The sequence below is a fragment of the Melanostigma gelatinosum genome, assembly GCF_949748355.1.
Source record: "Melanostigma gelatinosum genome assembly, chromosome: 4".
Lineage (NCBI taxonomy): Eukaryota > Metazoa > Chordata > Actinopteri > Perciformes > Zoarcidae > Melanostigma > Melanostigma gelatinosum.
In genome coordinates, this window is record NC_136637.1 from 23,675,854 (window position 1) to 23,697,872 (window position 22,019).

The window sequence follows — 22,019 nt, forward strand, 5'->3', positions numbered from 1 at the left end:
ATAACAAAGAGTTCATTTCTGTCAGCCGGCCTTAAATCTTTCTGTTGTGATACAAGGAGCATATGAAACGAGTACACCAGGAAACACATGAAAGCGCACAGAGACCAATGAAATCGGACCAGGCAGGCAATCATCTTGGTGGCTTTTCTCACTGCAGTTCCCTGAAACTGTTTTCTTACGAGACGGGGTGAGAGGTAATCGGTGTCTAATTTGAGAAAGGTAATGACCCTGGACGTCTGAAATATCCTGCTGAATCACCTGAAACAATACTTGAAATATCATATCATATGTTAAAGTTGGTATTTTGTAAATCTTGTTCTTTGCAAACAGTTCAAATTTGAGAGAAATATAAAGTGTTTTTAATATTATATTCTCACTACAGGTGCAAGGGAGGATTGTTGTTCAAATGTTTATGACGCAGATACATGAAAACAGTTGAATACTTCTGTATCTGAGCAGCTCTGAACATCAAAGTTACTGTCACGTCTATTACTTATGCCTTGATGATCAACCCTGGTGATGTGGACCAGGCAAGACTAGCCGAGCGCAGACACCATCCCCAACCCCCTATGTGTATATATATTTTTTTAATACTTTGTGAGGAAAAACTGTCAACCATATCCAAAGTGCAGGACCAAAGATAAGTAAAATAATGTATGCTTTTGTTAGATTCTTTGAAGACGATATGTGCTACGCGTTGCCCGTTTTAAATGTCGAAGATTTCAGACCTCTGCACGAAACAGATTTTGATAATCAGAAGGTGTATCTGGTTCACAGAACTGAAGAGAATGGCAGCGCAGGCCAGCCGTGCGAAGCACAGATCCTTGCCCTTGCAGGTAAGTTGCCCTCTTAACACATCCGCGTTTCTATTTTTTAAAGATGTTTTTCCTCTGTCTGACCGAGTAACGTTGATGTGCGCGAAACGTGTCAAGGTGTCAAAGCAAGTCGTTTTGTCCGATCTGTCAAGACGTGATCAGCTGGAATCTGACACTGATAGCCACAACAACGTCCTCGGCTAGCTAGATAAGCTAGTCAGATATGCTACGATTAGTTTGGGAGATAGTCATTACCTTGTCGTCAATGCTTTACAGATTTTTACACTCTGTGTGATCGGTTTCCAAGAGGTGTCTCTCTTGTTTCGACAGAGCAGTGCTGCTTGTTTCGCCAAATACGTGGCATGCAACGTTAGCCAGTCACAACGGTTGTTTACAACACGGAGCTAACGCTTGCTAGCTTGACGTGTGTTCGTTCCGCGTTAGCATGTTAGCACTGACGCGCTCGTTAGCTGCGTGCAGACGCAGAGCTGTCAGTGCATGAGACACACATGACAGTCCACGGTTGACCCATTATCGATTTTTGTAGAGGTTTGTAAGTGTAGGCGAGCCGCTAGCATCAGAGCTTCGGTGGGTTGCGGTTAGCTTGTTAGCTGGGCTTATCTGTTGGTTTGTGCCACAGAGAGGATGCGGTGCTGCAGTCATCGTCTCAGATATTAATGGGGACAACGTCTGTCAGTAACATATCAACGCCATGGCTGTTTCATGACGGCGCATCATGTGCTGAAGTGAAACGATTTGCTCAACGCTACCTCCAGCTATGGTGATGTTTGCTCGCGGACGTTTTCTATGCCCCGATCTTTAGCTACATCACTAATCCCCGAATCTGAGCTGTCTGCGGTGCGCAACTAACACCTTCACAGCAGCAGTTGTCTTGAAGCGCTTTGTAGCCAGTTTTGTATCGCAACACCCTGCAAATATGTTATTGTAAGAGTGCTAAAGTTAGTTTGATCTAGCATTATGGAGAGACAAAACGCCCTCTGCTCGAGTTGGACAAATGGATGAAATAATTCTGCAGGTACTTTAACGTTTCATGACATCCAACTTTTTGGAAACTTTTATGAGTTTCTTCCTGCTTCTATTTCTGCACTTCACAGATACAGTAGAGGAATTTGAAGACAGTATAATGCAAAAGAAGATGAAAATTCCCAAGATGTCCATCAAGAATTCAGGAAACTCAATCGAAAACAATTTTGGAGAGGAGAGAATGCCACTCAGGCATAAAAAGGTAGGCTCACCTAGATTAGACGGTAGTTGTGTTATTTAGGCGTTTGTACAATGGTACCAGTATCATGACATTGAGTCACACTGCCCCTTGTTCCTGCTGACATTATGCGTATCTATTGATAGAAATTCAAGTTTATTATCTAAAATAAGTAAACATAATCAGCCATGTTTGTGGGTGAAATGATCAATAACAAGTCACAAAAATTACAAAGTATCCCACTTAAAATTCTTATATTGACAATCTTTTGTGGTGTCAGTGAGGACCATAAATATTTTTGCCATAGAAAAAAAAAAAACACTAAGTGTGGACGCATGTGTGACATGTATCATGTTGATCCCTACACAGAAATAGTATTATATTTAAATATATCTATTGATGATACAATGTTACATTTCCATAAAGTTGGCTGACACCCAAAATCCCCCACGCTATTTTTACCATATGCTGGATTAACACAAATTCAGCACTCTGGACAGCTGCCCTTTCACAGACAAATCCTCTGAGCGGCTCATCAAAGAACTCGGTGACTCCTCTTCTCCCAGTTCCTATTGAGATCTGCACAGTCCACACGAAGTGTTTGCAGTCCGTCATGTCCTCTTTAGATTGATGTGTGATTCTTCTCTCTGTTTGGCCTTCAAATTGTTCAATGGAACCACTATTTGTCACATATGTGCACTCTGTCACTGATGCCGCAAAGAGATTTGGGAAAAAGTGTGTTCATGTGTTAAACTTTCTAGTTATTAAAAGTCAAATTTCATTTCACTGGCCTATTTGTCCCCAAAATTGACAGTTATTGCTTTCTTCAGGCCCTGTCTCAGGACCATGGACGCCCACTTTCCAACTCCTCCAAGAGCCTGGCAGCAGTAGTGGCTCGCCTGGAGAGAAATGCAGCCAGCTCCTGTGTGGAGGGCGAAGAGGACCTGGACGAGGACCGGCTGGCTGAGGAGGGAGAGGATGCAGACGATGAAGATGAAGATATGGAGGCAGAGCATCAGCATCATCATCAACAACAACAGCATTTGGAGGTGGACGCGGATTGTGTGTCTGGGGTAGTTCCAGCAGTTGTTCCTAGAGTCCTGTACGAGGAGCTGGTGCATAGCTACAGGCAACAGGAGGAGGAGATGAGGAGGCTGCAGCAGGAGCTGGAGAGAACCCGCAGGCAGCTGGTGCAGCAGGCCAAGAAGCTGAAGGAATATGGCAGCTTGCTGACAGAAGTCAAAGAACTGAGGGACTTCAACAGGAGGTTGCAAGACGTACTTCTCATGCGACTGGGCAGCGGTGAGAGACAAGGACACCCCAACACGCAAAATACTGCCGTGTGTGCCACAAAGTTTACTAGTAACCTTTGACCTTCAGTCATTTAAAGAATTGTGATGTTGAAAAATGAGTACATATATAGTCGTATGACTAAAATTCAGCTTTAGACTTGTACATGAGCGTGTAGGACTGCTGTTAAAAATCAGTTTATTCTTCTGCAATCAAGATACACCAACGAAGTTATAAATAGAACTAAAGATCAACTTTGAGTTAGGGTGCTTTAGTATGGCTTGCTTTTTAGGTTGTCAGAGTGGACTTATGATGAGAGTGACTATACTCTATCTATATATATATATATATATATATATATATATATATATATATATATACACACACACACACAAGATAAAAGTGGCAGTTATTTAAAAAAATAACAGATAGGTGTTCTCGTTAAAAAGACACACATTATACAACAATGCCGTTATTATCCAGCAATGGTAAAGTAGTGAGTCCAATACAGGAAGTTGAGAAAAGGCACTTTAAGTGTAATTAACAGTGGTGTCGTTACATTGTGCAGCAGTGTCCAAACTCGTGCTTTGCCAGAGGCTGGTGTTCAGCTCCCATGTAGATCTGGACAGGGGCGCCTGGCGGGACCATCTAATGGACAGGCTAAAGATTAGAGCACCCTGGGGTGCTGCTGGGCAGTGGATGGAGTGCACTGACGGATATTAAAACTCATCAGCTACATTGGAGCTCAGCATGGTCAGCCAGCTTAGTTACTGGGGTAAAATAACCGCCTGTCACAAGGCACAAGGAAGCTCACTCAAGGCGGGATGCAAACACTGTACCAGTGGTAAAGACCAGGAATCTCTGTCACATGCTACTAGACCTCTGTTCTGATTTTAGTGTCACCCTCGACTCTACAACTTCACTTGCAGTTGATGTACGGCGTTTGACCGAACCGCATCTTGAAGTGCTGACAGATGTAGATTTGTTGCTGGTGTCTCCACAATGTTAAATGTTTCCTCTGTGTCTGTAGAGCCTATGCATGACAACGGCACTCAGACAATCAAAGCTGAAGTGGTTGAACCCATTGTTGAGGCCCAGGAGACGTGCAGAGAAGAAGCCAACACCAGTTCCAGCTACTCCCCCTCCCCCAGAACAGTATACACCTGCAACGATGGGAAGGTAAGTCTCACTGGACTCACTTACCAGCCACAACAGCATGTGGCTTGTTATTGTTTTCACCTTGTGAGTGTGTGTGTGTGTGTGTGTGTGTGTGTGTGTGTGTGTGTGTGTGTGTGTGTGTGTGTGTGTGTGTGTGTGTGTGTGTGTGTGTGTGTGTGTGTGTGTGTGTGTGTGTGTGTGTGTGTGTGTGTGTGTGTGTGTCATAATGGCAAAATGTGGTCCTGGAGACACCTACTTGTAGTAGTATCTGTCTGTCTGTCTGTCTGTCTGTCTGTCTGTGGACAGATTTTGACATTGCAATAGCATCACAACCGTGCACTTTACAGGTGTGTAGTTAAGATCAATATAAAGGGCCAGTTTGAAGATGGGTGTAGGTCGAGCAAAGGCCCACTTTACGCACATGGCTCTAGTTGTCGTCGCGGCTGGTGGATGGTTTCTGGTTTAGTTAGCGTTTCCTGATGACCTGTGGCTGTCTTGTCTCTTCACATGCCTATTTATCTGATCCCAACCTGCCATGTGCTGTTGTGTCTGTGATGTTCCACATCTGGTTTTCATTTCCATCACCTCTATTTTTTTTTTTTCTTGTATTTTGACATTTATTTCTTGAATCCAAAATCACTCATCCAAATGTAAACAAAAGGGTCCTGACTGAAAGATGCCATCGCTCAACAACTGATGGACAGACATTTAACATTGTCCAACATGCAACAAATACGTCTGACGGGCTGTTAAAGGCTAGTTTGTAATCTTGAGTCAGTCAGCAGTAAAACAGGGTTTTAATTTCAACACTGATCGATTTCGAATGTTTCCTTTCTGTGTCCACCGCTTCACTTATATATTTGAATAAACCTGTAATTGATATGGTCAAATGTTGCAGTACAGAAAGGGACTTTCAACCTTTACTTAAAGATTATCCCAGTAATCCTGAATCCTTCACAGTCCCTTCTCCTGTATCCCTGGCTCTCTGCCTGGGGGTGACCATGGGAAGTAGCCTGATTCTGTAGGAAATGCTGTATTTCCTCTTAACACCCATGGACCTGGGAACACGCCGTCATAGTTGATCAGAACCCCCCCCCCCCCCCCCCCCCCCTACCTGCCCTACCCTAGCAGGTAAACAAGGTTGAGGAGGTTATTGTTGTTCCTGCAAGCCCAGCCAGCATCATCAGTGTGTTATTAGCCTGTTAGGGTTCTTAACTCCCCCCACCCACCAACCGCTGTAACTCAACCAGCATCCTGTCTCTCATGACAGGGGGGGAATTGGTACTACAAGCTCTCGGGCCTGCAGCCACTTCAAGCGTGAAGAACACTTACAAATTAGAAGTCTCCCACGTCAGGGACCCCATATTAATTATTTGCACGAGAGGAATTTAAAGTGACTGACAGGTTAGCTCTAGTGGGGGGGGGGGGGAGGGGGTACAAAAGAAGGAGGAGAGATGGAGAGAGAGAGATAAATGAGAGCAATGGGAGGGAGGATGAAAACAATCTTGACCAACTTAAGGGCAGCTACCAGGCAGCTTCGGGCGTGGTTTTAGGAGTGTGTGAGACGACACAGAGAGGCGACCGTTTGTTTAAAACGTTTTGAGTAAAGAGACGGATCAAGAAAATATGACAAGAAGTTATTTTTATTCCAGGTACCAGCTGTTCTTTTGTCTCCTTCACCTATCATGCCCTCTCTTGTTGCGTACACGTTTAAACATCAATACGATTTGATGAATTTGCCATCCCTACTCCAAAGGTGATCTATAAACAATGACACTGTAACCACTGCTCTGAAGTCTGCTGCTCCTGAAGCAACATGAATCATCAGGGACAAGATTCATGTTCTGTCCACTTTCATTTTTCGATGTGACAAAGGTTTGTTTCTTTATTATTTTGGACATTTATTTTATTGAAGAGCTCTTTTTTGTTCACAACTTCGTAAGCGTATATGAAACAGTTGGGTAACTGCAATAGCATTTGTTTATTTGAAAAATAAAAAGGACGTATTTAGCCCAAGGATGAGGCAGACGGATCTTCAATAGGTAAGTGTCGAGTAGATGACACCGTCCCGTAGAGTAGAGCATGGTGCTCACGCGCTAGCTCTGTTGTTTTAAACTGAACCGATAAAAGCCACAATGCATGAGACACTCTGGCACTGTGCAGATACACATACAACACATACAAGAGACTGTAGATGCACATGTTAATATGTGATGTACTCTGTCCTCTCTGCAGGTGCACCTCGGTGGAGGAATCTGGGTGGAGGAGGAGAAGTGGCACCAGCTGCAGCGGACCCAGGGAGACTCCAAGTTCACAAAGAACCTGGCTGTAATGATCTGGGGCACAGAAACCCTCAAGAACCGCAGCGTCACTGGAGTGGCCACCAAGAAGAAGAAAGACGCGGTGCCCAAGCCTCCGCTGTCGCCCAGCAAACTGAAAATTGTCAGAGGTAAGATAACTTAAACTTGTAAAATCAAGACTGTGACAGAGTAAAGATTTTCTTTCATCATTTAATTATATTCATTAGAATCTAGCCAAAGATAAGATCAGCCATTTTGAATCTGATGTAGTCTGACTGCTCACACTGGCTCCTTCCGCAGAGTGTCTCTACGACAGAGTGTCTCAAGAGACAGCCGACAGTGCAGAGATTACGCAGAGATTGTCCAAAGTGAACAAATACATTTGTGAAAAGATAATGGACATCAACAAGTCCATCAAGAACGAGGAGCGGCGGGAATCCAAGTTGCTCATCAGACAGACAGTGAAGATGGAGAACTTCACCTACGATGGCATGTAGTAATCAACTGTTGTCACGCCAGCGCCTTCTGCCCCCCCCTCCCCTCCCCTTCCCTTCCCTCCCCTCCCCATGGTCAGCAGGATATTGAGGGGACTAGATATGGGTGGTTGGGGGATGTTTGTCACTGTTTCCTTGATACATTGGATTGGTTGAACAAATAGACCCCCTCCCAGCTCCCTGCAGAGCTAGCGTCACCTTCCTCAGTGCCCAGTTCTCCCATTGGCTGACAGACAGCTTTACCCACCGGTGAGAAATTGTGAACACGTGTGAACTAGTTTGATATGAGCTGGTATGAGTGTTTTTTATAAGCTTTACAGTGGAATTGGTACAGAGACATGGTTTACTGACGTGTGTGCATTTGTGTCAAAGAAAGGATATGATGGAATTGTGGAAAAATTGATTTATTGTTCTGTGTCAGAACATAGTTTTGAGTCCTTAAACTTTTAAAAAGTAAGAGGTTATTTCCCTAGAGTACAGCATAAAGATAGTGATGCTAGCTCGCATTAGATCTCAGACGTGTGAACAGTTTGATATTGTGGTGACGACCCAACAACAGCTCTGGTACTTACTGCATAAGGTGAGACGGAAAGGTCTCAAATGCACAAGTCTTGATTGGTGATAGCCATATTGCATTTTGCAGCAGAGATTCTGTTGCTTCGAGAGATTAGTTAGAAGTGTGTGTGCGCGCCCTTAACTTAAGGTCAATCTCAACTGCTTCATTCGAAAGACCAAAGCTAACGGAGGTGAAATGGGAAGTAATGGGAACTCTAATGTAGAGGCGATAGAGTGCTATTTTTGCGTTTGTTTTTTTTATGTTGACCTTTCAGTTGAGAGCATTTGTGTTACTCTTAAATCAAACAAGTCACTTTCAGACAATTTGACTGTTTTAATGCGTTTTTAGTGGTACAGGCACGTAGATGCCTAGAAAGGCCTTAAATGGATTTGGCAATCACCAGGAGCTGGTATGCCCCTGGGTTTTTCTAGTAAGCTGTGATTGTATATGTATAGTAAGCAGAAGCGATGACGCTTCACCTGCACTTTGCCGTGAGAATGTGAGAGGTGGCTTGGTACTATATTTTCTGTGTGATTCACACCCATTGAGTTGATCTGAGCCGGGCTACTTCCTGCCCTCCCTCTTGTAGTTAAGAGACGCCGCGCTGCGCGAGACAATGCGAGTGAGAGAACCGGGGCACAGTCTCTGCACGGTCGAGGTCATCTTGCATGTGGAAGCAGTGTTAGCTGTGGGTAAAGCTGTCTGAAACGCCATTGTGCTGTTTGAAGTCATCCGGGCCTGCTGAACCCCATAATAAACCCCCGCTTTTGTTTTTAAGCCACGCCACCGGGGAACAAAGTAAGGTTGCTCCAGTGACAGTTTCCTCTGAGCTACGCCATCAGAACTTTGAAAATGTCCTCTTTTTCTTGTGTTTTTTGTTTTTGTTTTCTCTTCCGTTGTTTTATTGTTTTGATCCAAGATGGTTTGTGTGGCTGTCTGCAGGCTGGAACTAAATGCTGCAGATTGAAATCTCAACTGTGACCTAGCTGTGGCTAACTGTGAATCTGCTGCAGAACTGCCCATCAAGCCTCTCTCCTCTTCATACTCTAGATTCTCGTTTGTCGGTTGGTTTATTTCTGTCTATCATTTTGTTTGTCTTGTTTTTTCAAAAAGTTCAGATCAGCCTTTTGTTAAGCTACTTTATGTTTTGGAGCTATTTTAGTGTACATAAAATATCCTTTTTTTTATTTTTTCAACCAAACAGTTTCTCGTCATGTTACAGTTTTAAAGGTTCCGATCAAGTTTTGGCGAATCGAATTGATGTTGTAATTCCATGTCACCTGACAATTTCTTGTTTCTTTTTACACTTTCATGTTTGTCATATGAACTGTTGGCTTTAAGCTTGATGTTGTATCCAAATGTAGATCAATACAATCTACCAACAAATGAAAGAATATCTCCCTTTAGCCAAAGTGAGACTAGGCTTCCCTCAACAGAGCCCATACATTCAGCTACATTCACAACATTCGCTGTTCAACGAGCCTCACTTAGGATCTACTTTCTAGTGATCTACCGCAGTAAGATGATCATTTGCATCGTTAAAACATTGTGCTCAATTGAGATGCAGTAGTTGGATCAACAAAAAACATTTACATTGAATGCACTTTAAACTTCTGGGCAATTTCTTCGATCTTAAAGAAATGTATGTGGTATTTGTCCTTTTTTTAATGTCTATATAGATAAAAGTTAACAATCATTGTATTACCATGAAGCACCTTAGAACATTTGGGTTTATTGTTTTCTATGGCAAGAATGAGTTCTAGGACATCATTTATGTCACATATGCCCCTGACATACCAATGGTTCAAAACAAGCTTAATAGATTTAATACCCCCAACTACTACTCAGAGGTAGTACGACTAATACTTCAAGAGTATTCGATTCTTTGAAGATTTAGTCGGGGTGTGTTTCACAAGTCACACGATGGTGAAATGGCCCAAAACATGATTCATCGATCTAAAGATATTTACCTATGAAATGTGCAAACTGACTGGAATATGTGCTTTAACTTAACGTGTGAAGATGCTGGTTGTGCATAGAAATGACTTGTATGGAGATAATTGTGTATTTTTTACAAATGAATGGTAATTGTAAGCCAAAGTATTGAATGCTGAGATCAAGCTAAAGAAGGGGGGGATGCTGACTGAGGAATCAGCGAGGTTTGCACAAAAGATGGCCCATGCCAAGGTAATAGAGCCTAGTGAATCTTAAGACGCCGATATGGTGACATATTATGATTTTATATTTTTTGGTTCCTAAAAAAACCATTTTTCAGTTTGTTTATCCCTGTACATAGCAACATGTGAGGTGTTCGTGTGCTAGCGTGTATTTAAAATACATGCGGTTTAAAAGAGAGAAAATATTTCTGCTGTGCAAAGCAACCATGCTGAAATTCTGACACTTTGTCGTGTTGTGTTTGTTTCTTTGTTGTTTGATGCCAAAAGGGGGTGTGGTTAAATAATGCTTTAAGATGGAGCATTAATAGAGTTATTACATCATCTGAAACTTCTTTTCAAATGCTGGTTTCCTGGAGCGCGACTAAGCCTAATCCTTTCACTGAAACCATCTTTGGTGGATGAAAGCTGTGTGGAAGAACGGTATGTTTTGAACCCAGATTTGGCTTAATCTGTAATGGAAAGGCCAATCTCTCGACTATGTACCAACTCACTCGCAGAAGAGCAGTTTGGGTTTTTGCAGCATATTAGTAACATACACCAGGACATAACCTGTCGGAGCCATCAGTGGATGATAACGGCTAGTTTTATGACGTAACACCAGACCTTCGAGGACTCTTGTCACTCTCAAGTCGTGCCAGGGAGGAAATGTAACCTCGCCGGCTCTGTGATCCTCTACCTGTGCCACCTCTAGTTTCTTACTCTCCTGTTGTTTCTATGGACTGGATTTAAAGATGCACATCTGTCGAGATAATGGCAAATCGTGTCCTCGTGGCTCACGTTGTGAACACCTGTCAGAAGTCTGGGAGCTTTATGTTGCTTTTTGACAGTTTGATTCGGGCGAAAGCGATCAGTTCTAACTTCACCGTGTTGGAACAAGATAAATGGCTCCATCTAGTCTTCACAACTAAGTGCTCACAAAACATATTACGGTTTGAGCCTCAGATACAATGTCAAACTTATGTCAAATGAGAAAAAAACAAAAAAACAGGAAGAACATATTCGTTGGGCCTATATTTTTCTTAAGGTATCAGTAACTTTGTATACAATCCACAAACCGGTTCTACTTCATCTGACTTCACCGTCCTACCTCATTGTTACTCTGGTGTTTGTTTGTCAGTGACTGTAAACTATGTGTGTATATAAAAAACAAAAAACAATCTATAGTAAAAGGTATACCTGGTTACTCTCAACATGTACAGCATATAAAACTTGTAAAACACCTCAGTACACAACATCATTCTTAGGAGAAATCAGTTGTATTACCTGCTTACAGATGCTGCTGCAAAGGGGTATCTGCGTGAGGGGTCATCTCTGAATACATATATATAGATATATATATATATATCTTCGCTCTTTGCTATGTCGTGCAGTTGGTCAGTGGTTGTGTTGCGTCTCTGTATTGCATTCTGAGATTTGTACTGGTCGACGGTGCTACCAGCAAACAGTTCAAGAACTGATCTGTCTATCGGACCTCAAATGGTGCTGTTTTTCTATGTTTTTATCCTCATACAGCTATGTTTTATTCAGGTGTGTCAACCGCTACTATTCCCTCAGCTAATCAAATTTTAAGCCAAAATGTTTCAGCAAACCGATAACTCCTGCTATTACTGTATCAACTATATGCTATCCATCCAAATATTGTAGATAGTGATTATACCCTCAGCTGTGAGCTTCACAAGTACCTCAGAACTTGCTGATTTCCAATGGATGCATCTGCTTCTAGCACCTGTTGTCTACCAATGTTACATTGTTGCAGTGTATTTTCAGAAATATGTATTTTTACTGGTTAGATCAGGTTTCACTAAACATCGGACACGATTACTAGATCACACTCAGATGACCGATCAATTTAAAGGATTCCGCTGTTCACTGGTTGCCAGACTGTCATAACAGAAAATGGCCTGGACTGAGCAGCATATGTTACGGTGGAAGAGGTCCTCAGCAAAACCATCTTCTGTGTGAGTCAATGTCGGATTTATTTTACAGAAGCCAGATTCCATTGGAAGTTGTGTTTATGGTGGAAAAATAAGCTCCATTAGAAGTGATTTTGGTAATGGACAAACTATTGCCCCGTCTGGTCTCAAATGAAATGTGTCACACACAAAAAAATGAGACCGACAATCTTCATGGACAGTTTTGGAATAATTGATTTTATCAATTTACCACTTTAATCTTCCCCAGTTGTATCTCTTTGTCCCTAACTGATATTTAATCAAATCAAATGTAATTTCTGGTGTTAAAAATGGAAATTAGTGTAACATTTTATGATTGACTTACGATGAGCCAAAGTCACATAAAGCACATTATATTGTCCTTTACCCCGTACAGTGACACCAATGGAATCTTTTCTGCGCCACAGTGTTGTTCTGGGGTAGTTTGCTCTACCTGTGGGTATGTAAATGTCTGTTTGTTTCGTTGTTTTTCTTACTCTCGCCACGTCTGTGAACATGTAATGTGCTGGGGAACTCCTCTCTACTGTGATCGGTGTCTGTTCGACTGTGATCGGTGTCTGTTCAAACACACAGCAGTTGGTTTTAAATGGAAGCTCTTAAGCCATTCATTGGACTGTTTCACAACGGTTACATTTTTTAGCTTTGCTCTGGTCCAGGGAGTTTTGTGTGTCGTTGAATTCCTATGCAGAGTTGTAATCGCCTGGTACCACATCACTGTTGGGTGGAGGGCCAACCAGGGAGAGAGATAAGAGGAGTGTTCAAACCTTTGAATGTGTCAGCACAGCCTTGAGACTGAATCAAAGGGGACAATGGCGACATGACAAATCCGTACTGAACTATTCCTACATCTTCATCCTCATGGAGTTGAATTCAACTGAGCTATACAGGGCTGCTTGGGTACATACCTGTCTGTAGTTGTAACTGCATTGCAATGATCATTGGGGAAAGACAGGGTTATTACTGTATGGAGTTTTTTTTCCAGATGGTGTGATAATGTGAAAAGAATTTCAAGACTATTGCAGTAAACACTCCCTCACCCTACTTCAGCCTCCCAAGAGGCAACCCTACATTTACAGAAACTGTTATAAGTGTATGCGATAGAGAGTGTACATGTCTTTGCTAAACCGGCCACACCTCTGCTATGCGAGCAAATCTTTGACGCTTAGCATCCTGTTCTGTGTTTTCTCTTTGCTGCATTCAGGAACACCTGTGTAATGTATAGATAAACAGAAATAAATCAAGACTTTTATTCTATCAGCACAAACCTCTTGTCTTTTTTTGTCTTTTCCTGCCTCGTGATCTTTTCTCCGAGAAACAAACTACACTGTTCAAGATGAGCCTTGTGTTGGAAACTTAAGGCTCGAGTTAAAAACACACTCAACTTTTCTGTTTCTTCATTTGCAATCACTTTTCAATGTGGAAAATACCGAATGTATTCAGCGCTGACTGATTAGCCGTCTTTCCGAGAGCAATGTGTGGAAGCTGTAACTTCCTGGGGGGCTGGTCTGGCTGTTTTTCCATGTCTTTGTGCTAAGCTAGGCTAACTGGCTACTGAATCGATAGCTCAACATCAAACGGAGAGCTCTCCATCTTCGCATATAACTCTGCAAGACGGCAAATACGGTGTTTCTCAAAATGTCAAACTCTTGACTATTTTCACCGTCTACATCAAAGGAATTTCAGAACAAACCGAGGCGGACGGAGATTTTCTCATCAAATGTTCTGCCGCCTTTGTTCACAAATCTGTGTGGCCTTGCTCTACCGTTCCTGGAGTTACAGTGGGCTCCGAGTAGTAACTTCATTTCCACTCATTGTATTTTCACCTCAATCTGTATTTTTTTTAAATCACCAAATCGGTGTTAAATCTGGTCAATAGCTTGGAGCACAAAATCTACCTCGAGCCTTTAAAGTGTTATTTTTTTACATTGGAATACCACTTAACTCATGTCAAAAGAGCTTTTATTTTCAAATTGATGGCAATGTGTGTCAGAAACCCTTAATGACCTCGACGCTAATGCAAGTTTCTCAGCACGCAGCTTCCCGCTTAACTTTTAAATGCAAAGACTAAAATTAAGTTTGAGTTTGCCGTACAACGGTAAAACAATTTACTGTTTTGAAACATCTCGCCCAGGAGTCTGACACCGTGTGAAGACAGACACATTTCCAGACCGACTGAGGCAGATGAGCTCAGGTGTTATTCCTCTCGACATCTCATTCCTCAGTGTAGCTGTGTTAGCCTCTTCTGACACCAGCTTTCCATTCGGGGCTCTGTAGTTAACTTCTGTCACCATGACAATCAGCCCCCCCCCCCCCACCTACCTACCTCACAATACATCTGATTTGCTGTGTTTTGGACGACATGCGTGTGCATCTGCAGAGAAGGTGAGGGGATTAACAGGCAGATTGTTCTCAAAAGTCAGCCACAAGATAACAGGATGGCAGAGTTCACTGTACTGTGTTCATTCACCCGCCGCGCTGCTGGCCTGCTCTCGGTGCCACGCGGCGCGCCGATGATTGGCAGCGCTGTATCTAACATGTCCCATGTCCAAACCACATTGCAATATCAACTCGGCTGCGTGAGAGCAAGATAAGACAGAAATTGGAGTGTTGACATACGAGATTGCTTGTAAGATGGCTTGTTTGGAGAGGCTGGTATCTGAAATGAGCCCCGACATTGAATGCTGGATTTGCTTGAGTCCACATTGGGATCTCGTAGGAAGTGGTCACTGTGAGGGCCAGTTCCTCCCTCCTTCCTTAGACTGAGCTCTGCTCTCCCCATCCCTCTCCCCTGTCTGGCACACTGATGCATTTCCATATATTATTGCCTCTGTAAACAAGTGTGTCATGCGCCCAGACTTTTCCTACAGCCCAAGGGGACTTCTCAATGTCATTATCGCTAAAGCCTGCCACATGCCTGTAATGTATTGCCGCTTGGCTTTATTGGCAGCGCGATGATTCAGTGGTGGTGATGAAGGATTAGTGCGGGCTGGGTCGAGCACGGCTGGGCTGAGCCGAGCCGGTCCAGACTGGGCTGAGCGCTGCAGCCTTCGCTTGTCTGTCGCATAAACACACTTGTGTCCTCCTCACACACTGCAGCACAGAGGGAGACATATTTATGTCTCTCACACACACAACCTAATGAATACGGCCATTTCAGCGCTTTTTATTGAGCTTCTCTGAAGACTCTGATTCATCTTGTCCACCTTTCGCTTTCCACGCAGACTCGGTGCACACACAGCGGCGCCGCATAATAGGTGACAGTAATGTGTTTGCTTTATGACATTGTTATTGTTTTGAATGTGAAGATGGAACTGCTTTTGTTGCCTCCTGGAAGGGGAAGTTCAGAGAGGGTGCGCTGGGTGCATGTGTTGCCACAGCATAACAAGGTTTGATGTTTCCAGGAGCACACACACACAAATAGGGTTTAGAGGAAGGAAGCGGTTGCATGTTTTATTGCTGAATATGAAACGCAGTCCATATAACACAGCCACCCAGGCTGAACTAAACTAAACGGCACACTGACCCCCGAACTGAAAGTCTGAACTCAACACTCGGGTCTTGATTGCAGGTTTTTCAGGTCTCTTGCTGCTGCGTGCTGCCACGGTGATCCGGCTCCGGTCCCACTGCAGGGGAATTAATGGACATTACTCTTCATTTCTTACTGCTTGCAGCTGCAACTGTTAACCTCTCTCGCCCTGTGAGAGACACTAGATGCACGCTCTGTTTCTTTATACAACAAATTAGTTTGTTGGTGCACAGGAGTTTAGCATGCAATATATATATATCAGTCAAGAACACAGGATTTTCAGCATGAAATGCAAAATCATGAATAGGTTAACATCCACAGCGTTGTTGGTTAGTCTGTCTTGCGGGATGTTTTGTGCACTTTGTCCCTCACCGACTGACACAATAATACTTTGTCTCAACACACTTTTGCTCACCCTGCAATATTTCATCCCTTAAAGGCACGGAACGCTTGCTCGTAACTCTAAACAATTAGAAAGGAACAATCAAAAGACTCAAGCGCCCACTGTTCTAATCGAATCTCACTCATGCTGTCAGTGTACGTGGAGCACTTTATTGTGTCATTTCTCAGAGATTTGTTTTTGTTTTCCACATTACGCACATGATCTACTCTGCATACACCATGGAGCACACATCTGTACGCAGGAAGTGTGTTCGTTATCTCTGTTGCCAGTAGTGATGTTGAATCATAAATTATCTTTCCCTGTACTTACTACCGTCTTTGCTGCTATGTTAATCTGAAAAGTGGCCGCAGGGTCGACAGACAATGAGTCTGGTTGAGTCTGCCTGTGGCCTCCTGAGCCATGGACGAGGAACTCACATCGGCTTGTCTGCCCATGCTCCTTACTTACATACCTTACTTTTTTTTATCCAGCCATATACGCATCCAGCTGCATGTCCCATTGTCAGTTAACGAATGATAAGATATGCTGGTCTTGACTGTAGCTGTTAAATGTCTCCCCGCTGCCAGCAGTCATTCAGATGTCCTTATCTATAAGAAGCTTATTTGGCTTGTTCAATGATAAAAAAAAACTGATAAAGTTTGGAATCCGTTAGTCCCTCCAGGAAGCGGATGCAAAAGCTCTCTTACACACACACATGCACACACACGTACCTGTGTATGCACACACACACACACGCACGCACGCACGCACGCACGCACGCATACTTAAGCACAGAGCTTCCAAATGGCCTCTATTAATGCAGACTGCTCTCCCAATTAACAAGATTCAAGGTGATGATGAATTTTTCATTCTCTGAACATTTAAGCTAATTATGGGCCAAATGAAGCAGGTTCCAGTGAATCACCATGGCAGCCAATGTCACTGTCACAGTGCCACTCTGCGCCACCACCCGAATCACTACAGCTGCTTAACATTCATCTCCCACTGCTGTCCCCTTCCTGACTCACCTCTCCTCACGCCTCCTCTCGTCTTGCTCGTTCTCTTCCTCTTGTAACTTCTGTCCGTTCTCCACTGTCCTCCTCGCCCGTTCCGTCTCGCCCCCCTCGGCGCCTCTCTGTCACCATAGATGTGTTGTTTCAAACGGAAATCAACTCTAATAGCATTTTAATGATAATTTAATGGAGTAAATAAAGCTTGTTACAAGCTAAGCAATTTTGCTGGATTTCAAGGGCAATCAATCCGTGTCCGAAACAATCCGCTCACCTCCTCGACAGTGGGTGTGACACGTCTGCAGTGTGCTTTCACTCACGCAGATCTAACGACATTTATGTCAACATCTATAAATCCATAGAAATAGTCCGGTGGGAAAACTACATCACTCTACACATCATCACTTTGAAATTACTTTCCAAGTCCTATGATTTAGACCAGGGGCTCTCAAAGTCTGAAGCTGTATGTCAAGTGTCATCATGTTTGTTTTTCCCCCACTCTCAACAGGTAAATATGATTTACTTCACAATACAAAGACTCGTGAGACATAAATTGCATGTAGCCTGTCCTATCAGGACGATAGGAAGTTGATGAGTGTTTATATTTCATGCATTGTGAAGCAGCAGCTGATCATTTACAACCAGCGCACCGAGTCCAGTTCAGAACTAAAAATGTCTTCTAAGGCTTTCACCTGAAAAATATTTATATTGCTTTATATTTAACAACATGCTCTGACTGTCAACTATTTTACATGAATGTTTCTTCTCACAAATACCTCACTGACTTGTTATCTGCACCCACTCTGAAACCTAGTGGCACTAGAAACACTGCAGCTCGTGCTGTAGCTCAAGATAACTTCGACACTTTAGGCCGCAGAGGCCTTTTTATTTGTCAGCGCGATAGTTTAACATTCTCCCTTTTTAATCACGGTCTGTTTTGAAACAAACTTTATGCCACTATTCTGTTGTTCACGCCATTTTCTTGTTTGTTTGTTTTAGTTTGATCACAATCAATTTTCCTCATGAAATGAACATACCTGAGTTGTTTCAAGTCTGCTTAGCTTAGTGAGTCATTGGTATCTATTAAAGAGATTAGATTTACCTTGAAATCAAAGATGAAGTAGTTCATTTTGCATTTGGATTCTTCGGTACATTTTTATCAACCAATCCCCGGATTAAACATATTAAAAATGATGAGGAGCTTGAGCTCGAAAGAGAAAAAAGTATAAACAGCCGTGAGACAGAAAAACTATTTAATTCATTTTTTTATGTTCTACCAGTGGTTATTTAGCACGACTCTTTATTTAAATGGTAATGTGAAGCTGGCTAAACAGGCATGGCCAATCAGCCTGAGAAGAGAGCCAGACTTCAAAAAAAGCTGTGGTGTTTCAGGCTCTGGGAGTTTATCTGGGTCTCTCCTCCTGACGCCTGACGGAAGCAGGCAGAGTGGGGAGCCGATTGAGCGACAAGGATAACTCTTCTCGGTGTTGGAGTATAATTAATTAGGTGTGATAAATTATAAATTATACCATTTCTAGCAAAGCCTGGCAGCACTGCCACATGCACTCTCTAACACACACACACGCACACACACACACATACTCAAATAAATGTGCACATTGTCGCTGTCTCCTCACACATACATGCTCACACACATACAAATGGCAATGCATGCATGTCAGTAATTGCATTAGAAGAAGTGGAAGAAACAATAAAAACATCCATATTTTCATTGCGTCTTCCCAAACTCAACTGCAAACTGAATGTCTGTCCACCCTCCTGGCGATGTAGTCTCATGGTGGCGGGGAGGACGAAATGAATAGAGGCTACAAGTTGTTTTCTCATCTCTGCCACTTTGGATTGAATCCAAATAACAAACCATCAAAGCATACACGGACCACTTACCTTCAATGTGATTGATTGCTACTTCTTTGTGCTCTCATGTTGGACTGAGGGCAGACTGGACGCTACAGGGACTCAATAGCTCCTCTAGAGGTACAAGTGGTAGCTGTTTTGCAACAAGCCCATTTCAGCAGATATCTCTGCAACACACGACATAGATGTCTTTGACATAACGAGTGTTTTTAATATGTCACTATTCTGTGCTGTATGTAGTCCTGAAATTCAATGAAATTCACGGCTGAAGACCAAACTGAACCTTGTCTGCCCTCCTCAATGTCTACCCGGACCCCAAGTCCATGGCTAAGACACACACACACACACACACATGCACGCCCTGCCAGCAGGGGCTTTTAATGGCCTGGTGTTAATGAGAGTCTTGTTCAGAGCTGTCAGATGACCCTGGGCCATGCAGACTGACACTAAGTCTATGTTCACAGCTCGAGAGGTCACCACGCGGTCCGTGTATGTGTGTGTGTGTGTGTTGATGCTACAGACAGACTCATTTATTACACCCAATTACCTCCCCAGCCAGTACATTTACACTATATCAGCAAATCTTCAATCGTTGGTGGTTTAATTTTCAATCAGTAACGTTGATATTCATCTTAATAAATCGTATCTGTGAAGTCTATTCTCACAATCACAGCAAAGGGTCGTTCTTATTATGTGCCTGTGTGCTCTTGTTCTGCGCCACACTGTGAGGGATCCATCCAGCCTGAAGCCAACATGAGACACACCCAGAAAAAACAGATGAATTGATTTAAAAGGAACATGAGTCATTTGCAGTGTGGTTTTCTGTTCTGTTGGGTATAACGACAAATATATTGTTTTTTAATAGCATAACATTAATCTCATCCAATCTTGTATTTTTTAGTTCTGAGCTAGATCAAAGAATGTAAGAACATGTTTAACAGCCACGGAAGGAGAAAAACATTTAATCCATCAGGATACCTCGATGAATCCTCAAACTCGTGTTTTGAAAAAGTGTTGCGATGAAACATCAATCTGAATGTATAATAGATTATTGTCATTAATTTCTAATGTATCAACATTTGCTTCATCGGATCCATTTCACTCAGTTCAATATAATTTACCACCCAGTGTGGTGACATCAACTGAACCAATAAGTCTGCTGTATCATTTTAATTTGAATATAAGTTATTAATGTTGATGCAGATGTCACAGCTATATGGATGTTGAAGGATCACGGATGAGAGTATCTGTGTGACTGAAGGACATGAGCGTGTTAAGATTTTCAAATGCTCATTTTGAGCTATTTTCAAATTAAGGCTTTTTTAATGTTTTGCCCAAAGAGATCCTTCGCCCCTTTAAAAAAAGAAATTCTGCTGTGTTATTTTCCTTCTGTGTCCCCAGTCAGTGTTTTCCAACCTTTAGCACACTCCCTGTTAGTCTTCCTTTATGTGTTGACAGTGAGAGTGTGATCTAGCTCGCTATGTGGAGACCAATTCACAGAGTGGGAAGCGCCTGTGTTGGAGCCAAGCTCTGTGTGTGTGTGTGTGTGTGTGTGTGTGTGTTTTTAAGTAAAGGAGACTCAAGCTGACAGTTTGCCAGCAGCCTTGCACCTGCACACAGCTAGGTGTTGATCTCAGATTGGGGAGGGGGAGAGGGGAAGGAAGAGGGGAGGACAGGCAGAGGGAGAACGAGGGGAAGGGATCCGACACAAGGTGTTGGGGGTGGATGAGAAAAGAGGTGAGAGGTGAGGAACGAAGGATAGGCACTCCGTGAGGTGGCGTGGCTGTGACATGTAATTCCTGTTTATACGTTTTTTCATAGGTATGTGTGTGTGTGTGAGCGTGTGCATGCCACGAGTGCAGGGAAAATGTGCAGCTGTGTGATAGGCTGGGTGGGAGAGCCAATTGGATTGATGCATCCTTTCATAGGGAAGTGCCAACACCAGAGCGCAGCCAGGGCCTCATTTGTCAGACTCAAGGAAATAGCGTTACAGCGTGACGTTTCACTTTGTCTCTGGCACACACATCAACAACCCTCTGCTTCAGGATGGCAGGAACTGTGCCACTGATGCTACCGTAACCTGGTGGGGAATTTAATTATCGTTAAATAGACAAATAGGGGTTGTGATACACAGAAAATAAATGTGTGTTTAACTTGTGTTCCATCTGTGTCTGTCTCTTACTTGTCCTTATGTCTATCTTTATCTCACCAGACTTTCCAACCTGTTCTCACTCCCAACTCTCTCTCTCTGTGTCAGGTACCGAAGCATGGAGGCACTCCTTAGCATCTGTGTGAGATGCACAGGGCTTTCAATGTAAACCCATCCACCTCAGTATTAGAGAATCAGAGCAACTGAAGTAGTATAAAGATTAAAAAGGTCTGCGCGGGAAGGAGTTTGGGGACTATATGGTTTGATCAAACAAACTAGGACTTTCACTCAGGAGACCGCTATCCGTGTCCCGTGTGAAACGTACTTACTGTAAGTAACGTAGGTACACAAATTACATTACAAGCATGTTTATTTTGCGTAAAAAACGACTTATGTTAACTCAAAATACAACCTTTTCATAAGCCTAACCAAGTAAACCTACGTTAGATGCATGTAATGAGCGGAAACGGACACGCCGTCCCTGAAATGTCCAAAACTGACACCAGAAGGGTAACTAGAGCACCAAAGTGTGTGTAGGGCCACTGACCAAACGTCGGTAGTTGACGGGTTGGGAGTGGGAGCGTGTTGTCTGTTGGTGTTATGTTGCTGATGACAGTGCTGCACATGCAGGGTGGCTTCAGAAGATTATATGTTGCTACAAATACCATCATCAGTCTCCTGCTCTACATTCATTGGCTGTTTTTAACCTTTTGGCAGCAGTGGCGAGTTTGACGCTGACTGCTCTCTGGAGACGAGCTCTCTGGAGGGACACTCAACAGTATGTCAGGGAACTCCGTGACACTGTCAGCATAACACACTGCTGGGTAGCCTGAATTATTGAAGTCCATAGCATTTATAATTTAAGACAGTAGATCTGCTTTGACAGGGGATGGCTTAAGCGAATAGAGAACGAAAAGAAATAGGACTTTGCATTTGGTGTGACACGAGGGGAAAAAATAAAGTTTCTTGCCTTTGTGCAGATATATATGGAGTTTTATATCACACCCTACAGTGATTTACTGCACTGCATGACCTAGTTGAGATCCTGGTAGCGGAAGGGAAAGTGAGCGATAAAGAGACAGACAGATGGCAGAGGGTTAATTGAAGCTGACA

The 22,019-nt window shown here is 43.1% G+C and overlaps 2 protein-coding genes across 5 annotated transcripts in view; both read left to right on the forward strand.

Moving 5' to 3' along the window:
• The window catches only part of agbl4 (AGBL carboxypeptidase 4), a gene marked incomplete at its 5' end in the record, with an annotated part of 232,391 nt that overhangs the window by 169,223 nt on the left and 41,149 nt on the right, over positions 1-22,019 (forward strand). The gene's annotated exons all lie outside the window — the stretch shown is intronic.
• bend5 (BEN domain containing 5) lies at positions 590-13,196 on the forward strand (the record flags this gene model as incomplete). Of its 3 annotated transcripts, none has more annotated exons than XM_079267682.1 (6): positions 590-836; positions 1,931-2,061; positions 2,868-3,339; positions 4,358-4,506; positions 6,721-6,934; positions 8,778-13,196. In XM_079267682.1, the coding sequence occupies exons 1-6, from the start codon at positions 653-655 to the stop codon at positions 8,786-8,788; spliced, it is 1,161 nt and encodes a 386-aa protein (XP_079123808.1). In that variant the 5' UTR covers positions 590-652. The 3 variants fall into 3 exon arrangements, with proteins under 3 accessions (XP_079123808.1, XP_079123807.1, XP_079123809.1); XM_079267681.1 differs by lacking the exon at positions 8,778-13,196 and adding an exon at positions 7,086-7,282; XM_079267683.1 differs by lacking the exons at positions 590-836; positions 8,778-13,196 and adding exons at positions 1,818-1,851; positions 7,086-7,282.